Genomic DNA, 17,154 nt, shown 5'->3' on the forward strand with positions numbered 1-17,154 from the left:
ATGCAGGTATGCTTCAAGAGCACTACTCACTTTCTTTCATCTTGCAAACATAGCTACTCAACAAAACTTTCACCTGCCTGATTCTTACTTTTTCGGCTAAACCTTGCAGATTGCTCTACCTTTTTAAGAGGCACACAACTTAAAAGATAAATTTCATATCAATCATCATCCAGAGTCGGGAAGTAGTTTCTCTCTAAGACAGTTGACAGTTGCAGTCGTTTTATATACAAGAGTACTCGAGCAGATTAACAATTAAGGTTACAGCAATTTATTTATTTATTTTAACACAGAAGCACCATTTTTGATAGTAATCCGATTGATTATTGTGACTATTAAATGCTACCTAGGACTTGGCAAGTAATATACAAACCTGCATAAAGTCTGTGGTAGATAGAGCTATAAAGGCTGCAAATCACTTGCTTTAAACCATAAATAGAAATTTTGCTAGCCAGGTGCATCTTTCACATTGCCACATAAGACCACTAATATGAAAAGACAACACCATGAATTCATATAGGTTGAAGTTTATCTTTATTCATCATAAATGAAGCTAGTGTAAGTGGTACCCGTGACCAATCCTGGCATCCCCATTTCTACAGTTAGGCTATGCTTACAAAATAAAAAACACAAGTGACAAAAGCAGCCAGGATGCAGAGAAAAATGCTGTTTCAAGAGTGATAGAAGTATAAGTTCTGGATAACTAACTGGGCACTTAATAAAGTTGCTGAACTAGAAAACTGCACTAATTTATGCCGAAGTAAGAATAAGTTCATCTATTGCAATTGTTATGATATATGACTAGGCAGATATATTCATTTGGTTCACAATGATTCAATATTATCATAGTTGTTCCTCTGATCCATACAGTCCACAAGGTTACTGATAGACTCCAAAATAGGCTCAGGTAAAATAGGCTCAAGTTGAAAGGCCGCAAGACTCCAACTATCTAAACCTTACGGCCCCTACAAACCCTGGCTGCCCTACGACCCCTACAAACCCTTGCTACCCCTTCGGACCCATCTTGACATTCCGTAGGCTCAAAGGGTTACACGTGCAACCACCCAAAAGCCACACCTGTCCTGCATCCCTTCCAGCTCAGCTGCCTGCCTCAGCTGCCTGCCTGTAATTTATACCCATCCCAGCCACCTACTCTATTGAAATAGAATAGGTATTGTGGCAAGAGGAGAAGAAAAGGAGGGATGACTAAGGAAAAAGAAGGAATAAAAGAGAAAGAGGAAAGAGAAAGAAAAGACAAACACAAAAACTATCAAGTGGCGCCGCCGCCGGGGATCAGAAAAAAGAAAACCCGTGAAAATTCACCTGCCAAAACAGAAAACGACCTAAAAAACAGAAACCCTAAACATGAGTGAAGAATCGACAAATCAGCCAAGTCAACCCGTAAGAACAACCTTCTCCGCCACACCTTTCACCACCCCAATCGCCCAACTATGGTCGCTTCTACCAATATGAAGCCCAGCAAAGATACCTGCAAGAACAAATGGACAACCTTGCAGCTCAGATGGCAACCATTTACTATGGCATGTACGACCCACCGTATGTCCCATCAGATATATCCGCTACCTATACCACACAGTTTCCTGGAACTTCCTCTTACTATCGCTCTCCATCTCCATCCTATGAGAGAGGCGAACGAGAAGAACCTCGATACCACCGAGCCGACTCCCGCCAACAAAGTCGATCCTCCTCAGAGTCCCGAAGCACCACGAGCTCTCATCGCCACTCTAGAAGGGGCCCATACGATGATCGTGCTTCTCGACATGAAAGGAGAATGAGGACCCGGTCACCTGATTACCGCAGGGTACACTCTCCCCCTGTAATAGTCCAGCAGAACCTACCAACCCCTTATGCCGAAGGTCATCCAGACGTTGTTGCTAGATTGGCCAAACTGGAAGAAATGGCCACAGGCCCACCCCGAGACCACAGGGAGAAACTCCCCATTTACAGACCTCCTAGAAGCGGGACAAATTGATCTAGGAATCAAAGTAACCGGATTAGAGTCTTTTGACGGCACTACAGACCCAGGAGACCATTTGAGTTATTACGAAAACCTCATGATATGCCATCGTCACAATGACATCACAAAATGTCGCCTGTTCGTGTCTACCTTCCGAGCTTATGCCCGAACCTGGTTCTCGACCCTACCCTCTAAGAGCATCGATTCATGGAATACGTTCAAAGAGATGTTCCTTGCTAAATTTCGCGTTAATACTCCACATGCTGTCCACACCATCTCCCTTGAAAATGTGAAGCAAAACCCTGGAAAATCCCTACGGGACTATATACAAAAATTTAAGGCCGCGGCCCTCAAAGTGAAAGACCTATGACCTTCAAATGCCGTGGATTCCTTCATCAGAAACATGAATCATAAGGAGTGCAAAGATTGTTGTAAAGAGTTGTGCAATAAAGAACCGAAAGATCTCTATGAAGCCTACAACATCGCATCCACCTACATTGCTACGGATGAAAGAATCCGTGCCTACTACCCCACCTCTCGAGGAGAAAGCTCGGGTCTACAAGCTATGCAAGTTGATGGCATGGAAGATTTCCGAAAGCCTGCAGACCCTCTAAGAGACCGAAGGGCCCCCCTCCGGCAAGTCCGCGAAGAACCCAGGTTCACTCCTCTAAACCAAACCCCTTCCTTCATCCTCGATAAGGTCTGTAACCTCGAGTTCTTCCAAAAGCCGACCCCTATGAGGACTCCTGCCGATAAACGAGATGCATCCCGTTTTTGTCGATACCATGATATTGTGGGCCATGAAACCGACCAATGCATCTCTCTTAAACACTTCATTGAACGAATGATCAAGTGAGGCCTACTAAAGGAGTTCCAAGGTCCTCGGAAAGACCTAAACCCCAACCCTACTCAACAGCCAAAAGAAACAGGGGCTAGACATGTGGTCGACATGATATTTGGGGGATATGCTACGGATGCTGATGTGATGCACATCCAGGTAACATCCGAGGCCTTTAGACATTCGTCTGCTCCGATATTCTTTACCGACGCTGATTACCCTCCTGAGCCATGCCACAGCAGTCCACTCACGGTTCAACTTGATATCAGCGATCAAGACGTTAGGAAAGTGTTGGTAGATAATGGTTCCTCGGCAGATATCATCTTTCGGCACACGCTCGATAGGATGATATTAGGAGAGAAAGAGAAGGTGCTGCCTCCGGAGCCCACCCAAGGTCCGTTGTTCGGCTTTGGAAATCACGCTATACCCGTCCAAGGGATCATAGATATCCCCACTAATCAACCACAAAAGAACAACCACCAAACCAACCCTCCACTACTCGAAAGAAGATGTTGCCACCAAAATCCCATCTCAACCAACACACTTGCTATGAAGAAAAAGAAAAAGAAAGGAAATACTGTAATGAAGAGTCTATAAAGAAAAGAAATTCACCTGTTGAAGCACAGAAGAGTGAGGAACTCCGACCTCGAAACCCTAATGTCCGTTGCTTTCCCCTCTCGCTTCACGCCTTTTCGCCTTCTAAAGAACTCTGAAAAGCCCGACACAAATAAATTCAAATATAAAACCCTCTTTTTATAAAATCGTGTCAACACCCCGTGTGGGACCCCTCCTCCACTCACTTTTCACAAACGCTCACCTCCCACACGTGAATCTCACGTGAATACCAAGACCACAGTAAAAACAATTTTGTTAAAACATGGATCCTATTATAAACAATAAAAGCCCCTCCATTCTCCACCAATATAACAACCTTACACGAAGAAAAATTACAAAACTCACTTTTACACACATGAGTATACAATTTTATCCACGGACATAGCCTCCTAAAGAAGGCTCCCCCGTTACGAGGGCAACTGATAGACTCCAAAATAGGCTCAAGTAAAATAGGCTCAGGTTGAAAGGCCGCAAGACTCCAACTATCTAAACCTTACGGCCCCTACAAACCCTGGCTGCCCTACGACCCCTACAAACCCTTGCTACCCCTTCGGACCCATCTTGACATTCCGTAGGCTCAAAGGGTTACACGTGCAACCACCCAAAAGCCACACCTGTCCTGCATCCCTTCCAGCTCAGCTGCCTGCCTCAGCTGCCTGCCTGTAATTTATACCCATCCCAGTCACCTACTCTATGGAAATAGAATAGGTATTGTGGCAAGAGGAGAAGAAAAGGAGGGATGACTAAGGAAAAAGAAGGAATAAAAGAGAAAGAGGAAAGAGAAAGAAAAGACAAACACAAAAACTATCAGTTACCATGTTCTTTGCTAAGCCAAATATATTGTAAATTGAGGTCAGTATGTTAGTTTGAATTGGGGGCAGGCCGGCAGGAAAAAGATCTGAAAAGGACAGTCAGATAATTGCTAATTTAAGAAAGATAGGAAAAAAACACAACCCTGGCATTTCATCACAAAGTACATATATAATAATACCAAATAAAGGAAGTTATAGAAGAAAGGAAAATCAGCTAGCTATTTTCCAATGTATCAATTCTGGGTCCAATGGAATTCTTGCCGATAAATGGTGATCTATGTTACCCGGACTCGGCTGAAAGTGTCCAAACTGGATACGTGTCCGAGTGTCGGACTCGGCAATATTTTGAAAATTTTACATGTTTTTGGCCTAAAATAAGGGTCGGAGTGTCCATACCCATGTCCGAGTGTCGAGTGTCCGACACGGGTACTCGAGGTAAAATGAAGAGTCCGGGTAACGTAGATGGTGATAATATTAGAAAGGGTTATTAATGCTAAAGTGCCTTGTATCCAAACAAAATTAGTCAAAACTTCAACTTACATACTCCATAAAGTCTCATCTGTACTAAATAAATTTGTTCAATAAAAAAATATAATGATTTGTGCGAGAAAAAATGACTCAGCAAAATGGCATTCACATGCAATATACTATTACTAACAATTTGCATGCAAGTGGTTAAACATGGAACAAAATTAATAAGAAACATGTAAAGAGTAAAGGGTAATTACACTTCTGCAGTGATAATGACTAGGGTTTGAAAGATTACAGCTCTTTAACTATTCTTACACTTCTTGGAAGGAACACAAAAGCATGTTTATATTATCCATGGAGATCAAGTACACAACATGAATATAAGAAAGTAGTTAACAAGTACAATGATTCCATATATATCTCTATTATTCTCTAATCCAGGCAGAGGTCTATAACCATTTATTAACACCACTAATAATTTAAACATAGTAACATACACTTGCAGAATTAGATATTTTTCCGTTTATACAGATGATGTCAGGTAAATTAAACATTGTAAAACACCTCTAGTGCTATAACACAACTATCTAGTATTAATCAAAATTGCCTAAACTGATTATACTTATTTCAAGAAAAGCAGAAGAACCTTGAAAAAAATCATGGAGCCGTCTTCATTTTCTTGTGAGAATCGCTAAAAGCCTCGTGAATAGTCTCAACAATCTTTTTCTGTGATTCAATAATCATTTTCATCCTCTTATTCTCCATTTCCATCTGGTACTTGGCGGTTTCCCTCATCATCTGAACCTTCTTCTGCTCCACTCTAACGAAATTCTCGGCAAATGTCCTAATTTGACCAGCCAATTCCATCACTACACGACTCCCTTCTCCCCCTTCCTCTCCCTCACCCTCATCATCCACCTCCTCATCCTCCTCCTCCTCATCAATCTCATAAAAATCCTTCCTTTTCCCAATACTGGGCTTTCTTGAACCCCCGAAAGCTCTCACATTTCTCTCCACACTACCAACATTACCACAATTCCCCCCTTTGACAATACGATTAATACTCCTCGACTTGTTCAAATTACAATCGACATCACTGTCATCACTATCTTGATCACATTGCACCATGGACACCGGCCGAGCCATCGTAACAGGAAAGGGACCGGTTTCCATACAATCCATCATATCAAAATAAGGCCAAGAATCAGGGTAAGGCTTAAGCCTCTCAGCCCTATATCGTTTACGCAGTTTCTCAATCTTATGGCGGCATTGAGTAGCTGACTTGGAGGGCTGATCATAGCCACACCGGGCAGCAACAGTGACAGAAACTTCTTCCCATTGGGAAGATTTGAGCTGACCCTTTTTGAGAGAGTACCATTTATCTTGGTAAGATTGGATTAAATTTATTGTTTCTTGGTGAGTCCAAGGGAGAGGTTGGGGTTTCTTGATGGTGGGGGTTGCTGATTTTGGTGAATTTGTGGGATTAAAAATGGGGGCTTTGTTGTTTGATGGTGACGAAGATGGTGAAGCCATTCAAGAATTTGAAAAGATAGATTGATGGGGTTTTGATTTTGATGATTTAGAATGATGGGGTTCGATGATTTAGATTATGATTCGGGTTGGGTTTCTTTGGTTGTGGTGGGTGGTAATGTGGTGGTTGAGTGGTGTTTTTAGAGATCTGGGTCTGTGTCTGAATTGCAAATTTCTGACTTTCAAGAACGAAGAAAATAAAGAATTCTTTTTTATCTTTTCTCACACGATGATTATCATCTTTAGTACTCCCTCCGTTTCCCTCCGTTTCTTTTTTCTTTTCTTGTTTGTGATGTCGGCACTGTTCATAACATGACACAAATTACTAATTTACATCTAATCTACAAAACTAAATATAGTCATGAGTGATCTTGTTAGATTCGTATTCACAAGTACTTTAATACGATGAAGTTAATATATTTAATGCTATTACAAAATGAAAGATATTAACGATCAAAAGTGCGTGTTGGCAAACGTGAAAAGTACAGGAAAAGTATTTAGAGACGGAGGGAGTATAGTTCTCCTTGTATTCCTGCTCTTCATTCTTTTTTATTAGTCGTTATTTTTTGCATGTATTTTGAAGTGCAAAAAATGTATTTTTATTTATTATTTTTAAATTTTTTTTTTTCTGAATAAAAATATATATGTTAAACTTTTATTTAGAAAAAAAATTGAAAAATAATACGTAGAAATATGTTTTTTATACACCTCAAATTACGTGCACAAAGTCAAAGCGACTAATAAAAAGAACGACGAAATTTTTTTTTAAAAAAAAATCAAACAAATTTCATTCAACTTGACCGATCAAAAGAAAAGCCTCGGTAAATACTTAGGAGGAAACGCAAAAATAACTGGAAAATTAAGAAATATTTTCTATATTACTAGTCAAATTTGAAATGAAATTAGATATTTATTTATTGCATTCCATATTAATAGCTCATCTTTTTAGTTAGATTGATAAAAGTTTTATTAATATATAAAAAACTACTATATAATCAAAAAATATTATAAATCTTGTATCAATAGGAGGGTTTCTGTAATTCTCTTTAAAATGTATTTTTCAAATTCTCAAATTTATAAAAGTATAATGTATAATATTTAGCAAAACAAGATCAATTTGATTAAAAAAATGTATATAGACTACTAATCTGAATAATAAATAACATTTAAATTATAATTATTAATATGAATAAAAGTTAAAAAAAACTACAATTCAGAATTTTTAGTGTAGTTTTTTAAAATTTGACTGTTATAGTGGCATGGGAGAATAATTTTATTGTAATATTACAAAACTAGTGAAATATCACTAGGGGTGGCAATCGTTTCGTTTCGTATACTTTCGTTTCGTGTATTTTTGTGTTTCGTGTACTCGAAGGTGAAACCCGTATCCGCCCATTATTAATTTCGTGTACCTAATTTGAAACCCGTATCCGATCCGAATCGTTTCGTGTATATTTCGTGTACTTTTCGTGTATATTATATATAAAAATATTAATATATTTTTAATCAAAAAATGGATTTAATATATATTTTCCTTTATAAATTTATTAAATGTGAATGATATATTTATATATAATAAATATTATCTACAAATATTTCGTGTACTTTCGTGTATTTCGTGTACCCCAAATGAAAACCCATATCCAACACGAAATCTATCGTGTAATTTCGTGTACTTTCGTGCTTCGTGTATCGAAAATCAAAACCCATATTCATTTTTTTCGTGTCATTTCGTTTCGTGTTAGCGTGTCACGTGTCAAATTGCCAGGCCTAAATATCATTGTCAAAATCATAATTACGAGAATGTTTTATATACTAATGAAAAATATCATAAAAGACAAAAATATAGTATTGGGATAAATTTTGGTTTCGACATCTTCTACTTTTGCAAAATTATAAGCAAAGTTGCAAAACCTTCTTTAGATCAAAAACATTCTAGAATCATATATACATGATACACCACATAATCTCTACTTTTGTCCATGTATAATCTCAAATGAAAAACCTTAATAAATATATACCTTGGTATGTACAATGTAACATTAATAAGAAAAATGTTTATCCAAAAAACACAATCACAAGTCTTCAATGACATCAATCAGATTCCAGCTCTTATTAACAGTTTCAGTGGGGTACTAATTCTCAACAGATCAACCAGATTCCAGCTCCTTCATAACCATCTCATTACCAAAATGCTATGTAAAAGAACAAATACTTGGTCAATTGTGTCCAAGAGAAAAAACCCCACGTCAATCGTCAGCAAGAAAATATAAATTTCACCTAGGGTCAGTGTCCATGTAGTCTTTTGGCTAAAATTCTCTGAAGACGAACTTCGTTTAAAACAATGGCAAAAGCCTTGAGAGCCGCTGTTGGTATGATATTCTTTCATATGAAAAAGTTTGTAAAACTTAGTAACGTCTCTTTTCAATGTTGAAAAGACTTGGAACTTCTTGACCAACATGAGTTTGTCCCCTGAAACCCACAGAACAAGTATATTAGCAGCAGGGACAAAGTGCTGCAATTTTATATAATCACTCATGTCAAACAGACAAGTAAAATTGAATGTATACTTATGTTGCTGCTTATCAATTTTCGAGTGGGGAAAGAGTTAAAGACTTGATGGGAGCTTCAGAACTATAAGAACGACGACTACACTTAAAAAATCCTTTCTATCACTGCAACTAACATTGAGTTACTATAGGTCAAAGGAAGGATAGGAAGAAAAGAGGATGGATTTGTGACATGTTCAGGTACAAGCCCCCATTTCAGTCTAATCTAAAAAGAGAGTTGTTTCTTGCTTCCATAAGATGATCCTGCACTCTACTTGATTTGAAGTTATTTCCAAAAATGAAATCAGTGAAGAATATTGTGACATCCTTTTCATACATATGTATGTTTTAAAAAATATCAGTTGGCACAATTTTCTAACATATTGAAAAGAATTTGAAAGTGCTTATAATTTTATTGAACGCTTAAATGAATTATAATAGTTGACCGGGCAATATCTGTATCTTGATTGAAAAATGGACTGGTTATGACCAGAAGTAAGTGCATATTAATATAATAATAATAATAAAAAAAAAGAGGTTCCTAGGATACTATACTTGCCATACTATCTTGCCTCAGTCTTGACACTGGGCGATCAGGGCCGGCTCTACCTTAAAGCAAACTAAGCAGTTGCTTAGGGCCCCCAAACAAAAAAAGGCCCCCAAAAATTTAAAACCTCTTTATATATATGCATACACAAATATTAATATTTGTTTTATTAAAAAATTTATTGGAAACAAAATTTTATCAAACAATTTTAATTTCTTTAATATATTTAATTAATAATAAAAAATGACTTATTATTTAAAAATTAGAATAATTAAAAAAAATTCATTTAATTGAAAGATTTTTGAAATATAAATTATTTTATTATGTTTCTATAAATAATTTTTATCATATTTATATAAATATTTTTTTTCAAAAGAAATTAAAATATATATCACGAATAATTGTGATGAAAATATTATTCCATTTATTAATATATTTCATGTACAAAATGTACGGAATCAAATATAAAAAATAATAGTAATAGACGTAAAAGAAGTCTAAAGACAAGTATGTGTCATAAATAAATTTTCTAGTTAAATGTAATATCAAGTTTATTAAAGTAAATGTTAATTATCAATATTAAAGTTACTAAGGTCTTTTTTTTTTCTTTTGTCTATATAAATGATAAAATATTAAGAACAAAAAATTACTCTTTCAATTTGTCTTTTCAGCTTTTACTGTGTGCATCAGTTCATAACTCTTCCTCAACGACTCTAATGTAAGATACTAAACTATTATAATCTTTTTTGATACTTTTCTCATCTTCATCATTCAACATCCAATATTGAGGTAAGGATTTTATGATAATAAATTTATATTACATCAAAAAAATTATAATAAATATGTATGGGCCTCATTTTTAAGTTTTGCTTAGGGCCCCAAATTTGATTGAGCCGGCACTGTGGGCGATGTCCATCTCACAACTCCTATTTTGTGTAGGGTTGGGGTAAATGGAATGGGGGGAAGGATTGGAATGAAAATTTGTGAGTAGAAATAAGGCGAAAGAAAGGACATAAGAGGGGAGAGTGGACAAAAATGTGAGACTGGAAACTTTGTATGAGGAAGATGAGTAAGGAGGATGGAGTATTTTTTTTCTCAGATTGGTGAATTTGAGTTTTATTTCAACAACTGAGAAAGAAAAGGAGTACCAGGTACTAAGAGGAACTAAAGTGGCTGAACTACCTCAAGAAAGACTTGCCTCAGTGTTGAGCCCTTGGCTTATTGCATATTTTACACTCGCAAACTATGCCTTCGTGAGGTAGGGTATTTAAATACCTACTAGGAAAGCCTAGCTACTTTGTTGAGTAGCTTCATAATTAACTGGGGATTGGCGATAGAGGATTCAGGATAGAACTGACTGCAATTACTACTTACTCGTATATAATGAGGAGCAAACACAGTCTTATCTACTTCGTCCGAAAGCCCTATGCAAAAGGAATATAGGATGGAATGATAATTAATTAGTAACTATTTCCTTCCCTCTCAATTTCATCAACCAAACACAACACCAGTTACTACAAGGGAGTCGTCTACTTACGTTTATGTTGTTTTCTCTTAAACTTTCCATTGACTCTGCAAGTTCCATTTGTTTTGAAGCTGTTGCAAGTAATGCCTGCAGATGGAGAGAAAAATTCAAGTTCTAGTTTTGTCTTTATATTAGGTACTATATTAAGTGCAAGGAGTAACTTACTTTCTTTGTCTTTTGCAGGTCATATTCAATTGATTTTATACGATTAAGTGACTCAAGTAGTATGTCATCCTTCTCAGGAGGCATGCTTGTAGGCTTATTGACCAGCTCAGTCACCAATGACTCTAAATTTTTTAATCTGTTCCAGCATGGATCAAGATGGTCCTCTTCTTTAGCTTGTGGAATCTGATGGGACTGATTTTCCAATGAAAGTTCTGATTCGCTTTCGCATTTCTCCTCATCTTTCTTTACAATATACTTGCCCATACCAAGTAGTATAAAATATATACACACCAAAAATTTGCATATGTGGTCAACTATACTCGTAATGCACTTCTTCAACACCCTTTCTTGTCCAACATGACTAATCAAAGTAGCTGTTGCAAGGGTCAAAAAAGGATACATGAGTACCTCAAGGTAAATATCATAACTTCGTCATGCAAAGCAATTATGTTTTCTAGGATGTGGTCGATATGGCGTGACTTTACAAAAATTTGTGCCTCATATTTTATGTTTCTCGTACGATTATTTTTTTAATTCGCACACAATATTTTACAAGTGAAACATAATAGAATAGATTTACTGATATCAGCTAACAATGGTCACTTACTTGTTGGATTCACATGTATTGACATCCGAGAAGATTTTTCCACTAGATCATGGACACATGTAGAATCTCTTGTTTCCTGAGACAATAACAACATGAGCAGGTATATCAGACCATCAATTAGATGTACTTACACATACAATTATATGTGTAGTATTACAAAACTTGATGCAACAAAAAACACTGGTTATATTTTCCCTGCTGTGCATGTGTGTGAAAATGAGAGTGAGAGAGAGCTGTAATGTCAATTATTAAGTGCTATCAGGAGAAAGGTAGAAGATCTCGAACACCTATAGTCCCATAGACATCTTGTGAAGCTGGCATTTCATTTAATTGTTAAAAGAAAATTTACTATCATATCAAATATGGTAGTCATATTTAATATGTAAGAAATTCACTCTCCTATAGAGAAAATTAGATAGTGAGATTGGTCGGAACTACATCAAAATCCAAAAATGAAATGTTAAAGGTACAAGATACTTACTTCAGAATGAATGCTAGGCTGCATGATACCAGAAGCTGGGAATCTCGCTTCTGATCCTGAATCAGCAGAAACAATTTCTGAACTCTGATGCTATACAGTTACAGAGAACCAAACTTATAGTTAGACCATTGCATATTACTGAAAGAATCATACAGGTCTACCTTCATTGTATAATAACTGCACACCTCGCGAAGAGTAGATTTGGCTTCTAATTCATCAACATCAGAAGAACTGCTAAATTTTCCGAGAAACATTGCTTCTTCAATATGTACTAGCTGCCATTAACCATTGCATGAGCAACAACTAATGATTAGTGATAGTAATAGGCACAACAGACTGAAGCCTTATTTATCTTGTACTTGCAATGACTGAATAACATCCAAGGTTGAATGTACATACCTTCATCAACTCTGGATCATTCCATGGTCCCTTTTCTGATCTAAGACACCCACCTTCATTTGGGCACAAGCACGTTCCCCCGAGAGATACTGGCAATTGACTGTTGATAGAAAATAATTATAACAGGTGCATAATAAATTACAAAAACACTCCAAAACGAAGAGTTAGGGCCTGATAAAAAGCAAAGTAGAAGCTAAAACTCTAACCTTGGTTCAACAACTTCAAACAACTGCTTCTGAAATTTGTTTCCCAAAACCTGAGGATTAGCTCACATCATAAACAATTCTGACAACCTTCAACAATATACAAATGCTAAAAAATCATACATAATTACATATCTTACATGTATCTTTGCTGTAGTCCTTGGATCAAGAAATCCCTTTGCTGTATTCCACAGAAACTTGAACCCGCTACCAGCATTAACAATATACATCTGATTTAAAGTCTAAAAAGTATACTAAATCAGATAAAAAGAACTTCGAAAGACACAAAATCATATTCAAATGTCCATGACTTCAATAACTTAAGCACCTCAGGATAGTTTTCTCCATCTATTTTTTGCATGCGCATGACAAGATCATGTGCAACTTTGCCAAAACTCATCCAGTTCTGCAAAATTAACACATATTCAAAATCGTTGAAGATTGTTCAAAATGGTGCTATGTGTAGATGGAGTTCTAAGCTAACCATCCCCAGCACGTCCAGTATTGTGGTAGTAGAATCTATATGCCTCCTTGCTGCAACTGAACAAGCTGGAAACTTCTCAGCAAACGTTTTCTCAAACCCCTGAACGTGATACTTTAAAAATCTATCCACTGTGGTCACACTCATTAGCTTACTAGGTTCAACTTTTCCAAGTCTTTCAATATAAACAGGCCGTCCTCCTCGGTCTACACCATGGAAACCATGAGGATAATATCTCTGAACATCTTCATGTTCATCATATACAAAATCCTAAAAGTAGATCATCACACAAGCAACCGAATAAAATGTCGATATAACATATCTCATAAGTGGATTCACACAATTCAAATGTCATAAAAAGTACTATTATGATACACAGAACCAAATATTCGGAGTTAATGTATTCACTCCCTTTTAAATTCAGGGGGATGATATTGATGAGAGGTGAATGATTTTGGTTTGCAACATTGCAGCCAATATTCAGTAACGAAGAAACCGAGCCTTAGTTGCTCATCTTGGCCAGGATCTAGACTGTGTGCATTCAAAACCGATTCAATTCTTGGTGTGTGTGTGTGTTGGCGGGGGTGCAAAAGGATAATACAAAAGGCTAAAACCCTGTGCTACATTTGTTGGGGAGAATGGTATGAAATAAAATAAAAAATATTGTGAACAATATTACAAAAGAAACCATGGAGGAAAAAGTGAAATAAAATGAGGGTGTGCAGATTTAGGTTTCTCATGATGAGATTTGGGAAGAATATGGGTTGAATGCAAAATGAAGCAATCCTTCTCAATTTGGTGGGTTTGAGCTCTAATATAGGTTGGTGGGAATGGAATGGAGGAGGAAATACAATTATAGGAGATACAACTCTCAAGTAGTACAAATTTTATCCTTTCCCTCCCAATTCATTTACCCATGTAACTCTAAAGTAGTACAAATTTTATCCTTTCCCTCCCAATTCATTTACCCATGTAACTCTAAAGTAGTACAAATTTTATCCTTTCCCTCCCAATTCATTTACCCAAACCGAACACAACATGATGCAACTATAGAGTCAAAATATATACTACAACCTATTATTACCTGTATGATAGAGTCGACCCTATTCTCTCTCCTCCAGTTTAGCATCTCTGCCCACATATGGATTGTCTTATCAAAATCAAACTTTCTGGCCTTCAAAAATCTGTAATGACAACCATTAATTCCCTAAATATTGGACTGAAAAGTGCAAGATGCTAGAGAATATTCAAGTGATGAACTAAGATGTTAATCAAAGCTTTTATAACTCAGACCGAGCAAGTACAATGAGTTGGTCAGGGCTAAACTTTGCTACTACCAGAAAACAGATGACGCACATGTCAATGCATCTAGTTCTATTGTAAAAAAACATTTAATGTAACCCATTAAGTGATTCTGGGTTCAATTTCTAGCAGCTACAAGGTTCACAATTTTTCACCAAACAAGAATAGAAGAGTATGTGCAATAAGGGCTGGTGAGATTACCTTATTGTTATTAGTTTAATCTATAGTAGTACTCTTAACTGTTGGTATTAAAACATATCTAGAGTTTGTTGCAGACTAAAACTTGATCTGAAGACTTAATTTTTCCTAAAATAGTCTTTGCCTATTCAAAATGCTTCGCAGCAAGAAAACGTTGGGGATTTCATGTCCCATCTTCTGATTTCAATATAATATGGGCAGTTTGTGATCATACCAGAACAAAGTTATTAATTATCCTTGGCACACTGTAACACTTCAGTAAGCAGCCTTGACCATTTTCAGAATAATTCCAGAGTGGTATTCCTCAAAAATTCTCATTGACAGGTATTACTAACTGACCATTTGCAATAACTTCTTATAATGAACAGCATTATTTCACACTTCGACAAGTCCCCCATCCTGAATTAGATAGCATTATTACAAATCCCTGTCCCCACAATATGTTTTAGGTGACACGTACTACTTGCCTATTCCCGGTTTTCTTTCCTTCTGATCAATCCTTTGTTCTATTAATCTATGATTTCAAAAGGTAACAAAAGAACACATCAGACAAGAAGTTCATGCAACTCTAAAAGCTAAAACTTCAATCCATTCCTTCTTTCTACAAATTACAAAGTTGATTAGAATGTTAGAAATGGTTTCTATAAAAAAAATGTGATGAAGTTTACAGTCTGATCCACTGCAATCAGTGGTAGATTATCAATATTTTGCCAATGAAAGTAATCATACTTCGGGAAAGGTGTGTTGAATTTAAATGGATTCTTTCATCTTGCACATGACTAAAATAAAGATACCTTGATATAAAAAAAAAAGTATAAAGACTCATGATCGTTATAATTAGGAATTGGTATGAGCTTTTCATTTTTTCAACCGTGTGAGAATTTAGTCTTAGCCTAGGCAAATTACACAGCAAATATTCATGATACATCATGTATACTTTGTATCTCATCAGAAATACACTTATATAGCCAAGTTACCTCAATATAGTGTGGTAATCATCATGACGAGGTGGGAGCAGGTCTTTCTCAATCAATAACTGGCGAAATGCATTCACAGACTTCTCTTCTTTTTCATCACGGTAATCATCAATGGAAATTGATGCATACCGACAATGAGCAACTCTGCTACTACGTCGCCTAAGAGTATGTGAAATTTTATGGGAGGCATTCATTGCTTTCTTCTTTAATGATCTGATCCGGATTCTTTTTTTCTCGTCCTCGGAAATCTCAAAATCAGATCTTCTAGCTCGTTCCTCTTCTCCTACATCGATTTCCATTAATCATCAAAATTCAGCGTGTAAACACTTCAACTCCATTACAAAAAAGCTACAATACAACAATCAATCTAATACAGCTAGGATATATCAATATAAGTACCTGGCATTGTTTTTAATCCGCAAAATTAGAGTCTCCGAAAAAATATCTGCATCAATATCAGAAGTTAAATCTAGTGACATCCGTAAAATTAATCACGAAACAAACACATAATATATAGGACGAATCTAAGAATATCCTCAGCTGAAACTCTAAGCCAGATTGATGAATTATAATGAAATAATCGACAACATACAGAAGCAGAAATGAACAATAAAGACAGAAACCAGGTCCATATGCGTAATTCAACCACAAAAATCCACAAAAACAGATCACAAACTATAAACAAACATATATAATTACATAATTAAGTCCATTTCATATGTAATACCTCAAAATCAACCGCATTCATATAAGGAAGACGATCGGCTACACGTAAATCGAGAAAATTCGTCTTTCAGCAGTAGACACAGTTAATGATACTAATAGTATAGATTTACTCTTTCTCGGAATAGTACTCTCTCTCTCTCTCCAGTTGATGAGAATAGTACAGATTCTCTTTCTCTCTCTCAATCTCTCCCAATCTCTCTCGAACAACAACAAGCTAGTTGAAGCATAATTATCGTGAAAGCGTAGATGGTGTGACTTTCTGGTTACGAAGCCTCCTCTTCGTGTATTTGTGTGTATATAAAAGCAAGTACATACATACAGATAGTAATAATCAAGCAGATTTTCACTTTTATCGAGCAAGCAAAAGAGAATAATACACGGCGAATTGCAGAGCTTGTGGGGATATTTTTATTATTGTTATATTTCCTTTTTCTTTACAAATTGTAATATCACTATCAATTGTTCTCTCTGTATATTATTTTATACTATATTTATGCTTTTACGTAAATATATATGGATGACAGTGACGGTAACGTCGGTGATCTGGAACCGCCGTTTATTGCGTAACGCCGGCGTTTGGGGAACTTGTTTTTTCTTTTTTTAACTCTTTTAACGTTTTGTTTGATGGAACGTCGTCGTCATTACTGACGGAGGTTGTCAAGTTTTTAACTGGCTCGGCACCAACCCAGTTTTGAGCTTAGTGATCTACAACGGTGTTGTCTATAATCGTTGGCTAAATTATACCCGTAAGAG

General features: G+C 36.3%; 2 protein-coding genes across 5 annotated transcripts; both read right to left on the bottom strand.

Moving 5' to 3' along the window:
* Positions 1-3,678: 3,678 nt before the first annotated feature.
* LOC108204152 (trihelix transcription factor ENAP1) lies at positions 3,679-6,476 on the bottom strand. 3 transcript variants are annotated; one of them, XR_010289995.1, is made up of 3 exons: positions 5,358-6,476; positions 4,244-4,326; positions 3,679-4,119 (listed from the first exon to the last, which is right to left on the bottom strand). XR_010289995.1 is itself a non-coding variant. In XM_064089304.1 (2 exons), exon 1 carries the CDS (start codon positions 6,242-6,244, stop codon positions 5,369-5,371), a length of 876 nt encoding a protein of 291 aa, XP_063945374.1. In that variant the 5' UTR covers positions 6,245-6,476; the 3' UTR covers positions 3,679-4,119; positions 5,358-5,368. The 3 variants fall into 3 exon arrangements, 2 of the variants coding, with proteins under 2 accessions (XP_063945374.1, XP_017228959.1); XM_064089304.1 differs by lacking the exon at positions 4,244-4,326; XM_017373470.2 differs by lacking the exon at positions 4,244-4,326 and having other exon boundaries at positions 3,679-4,171.
* A 1,752-nt stretch (positions 6,477-8,228) lies between these two features.
* Positions 8,229-16,790, bottom strand: LOC108205082 (phosphatidylinositol/phosphatidylcholine transfer protein SFH9). 2 transcript variants are annotated; one of them, XM_017374866.2, is made up of 16 exons: positions 16,403-16,543; positions 16,075-16,120; positions 15,676-15,958; positions 14,283-14,382; positions 13,202-13,468; positions 13,046-13,123; positions 12,858-12,959; positions 12,721-12,770; positions 12,515-12,614; positions 12,301-12,390; positions 12,116-12,205; positions 11,635-11,710; positions 11,028-11,401; positions 10,875-10,949; positions 10,712-10,761; positions 8,573-8,713 (listed from the first exon to the last, which is right to left on the bottom strand). In XM_017374866.2, exons 2-15 carry the CDS (start codon positions 16,079-16,081, stop codon positions 10,744-10,746), a joined length of 1,710 nt encoding a protein of 569 aa, XP_017230355.1. In that variant the 5' UTR covers positions 16,082-16,120; positions 16,403-16,543; the 3' UTR covers positions 8,573-8,713; positions 10,712-10,743. The 2 variants fall into 2 exon arrangements, with proteins under 2 accessions (XP_017230353.1, XP_017230355.1); XM_017374864.2 differs by lacking the exon at positions 10,712-10,761 and having other exon boundaries at positions 8,229-8,713; positions 16,403-16,790.
* Positions 16,791-17,154: the final 364 nt, after the last annotated feature.

Source organism: Daucus carota, chromosome 1 (assembly GCF_001625215.2).
Source record: "Daucus carota subsp. sativus chromosome 1, DH1 v3.0, whole genome shotgun sequence".
Taxonomy (NCBI): domain Eukaryota; kingdom Viridiplantae; phylum Streptophyta; class Magnoliopsida; order Apiales; family Apiaceae; genus Daucus; species Daucus carota.

Excerpts from the sequence above, each read along its gene's own strand:
- LOC108205082 (XM_017374864.2), bottom strand. Across the intron at positions 13,469-14,282 it reads GGGTCGACTCTATCATACAG|GATTTTGTATATGATGAACA; the intron begins GTAATAATAGGT and ends ATCTACTTTTAG. Across the intron at positions 8,714-10,874 it reads TAAGAGAAAACAACATAAAC|GGGACAAACTCATGTTGGTC; the intron begins GTAAGTAGACGA and ends TGTGGGTTTCAG.
- LOC108204152 (XM_064089304.1), bottom strand. The coding sequence starts at position 6,244 with ATGGCTTCACCATCTTCGTCACCATCAAACAACAAAGCCCCCATTTTT.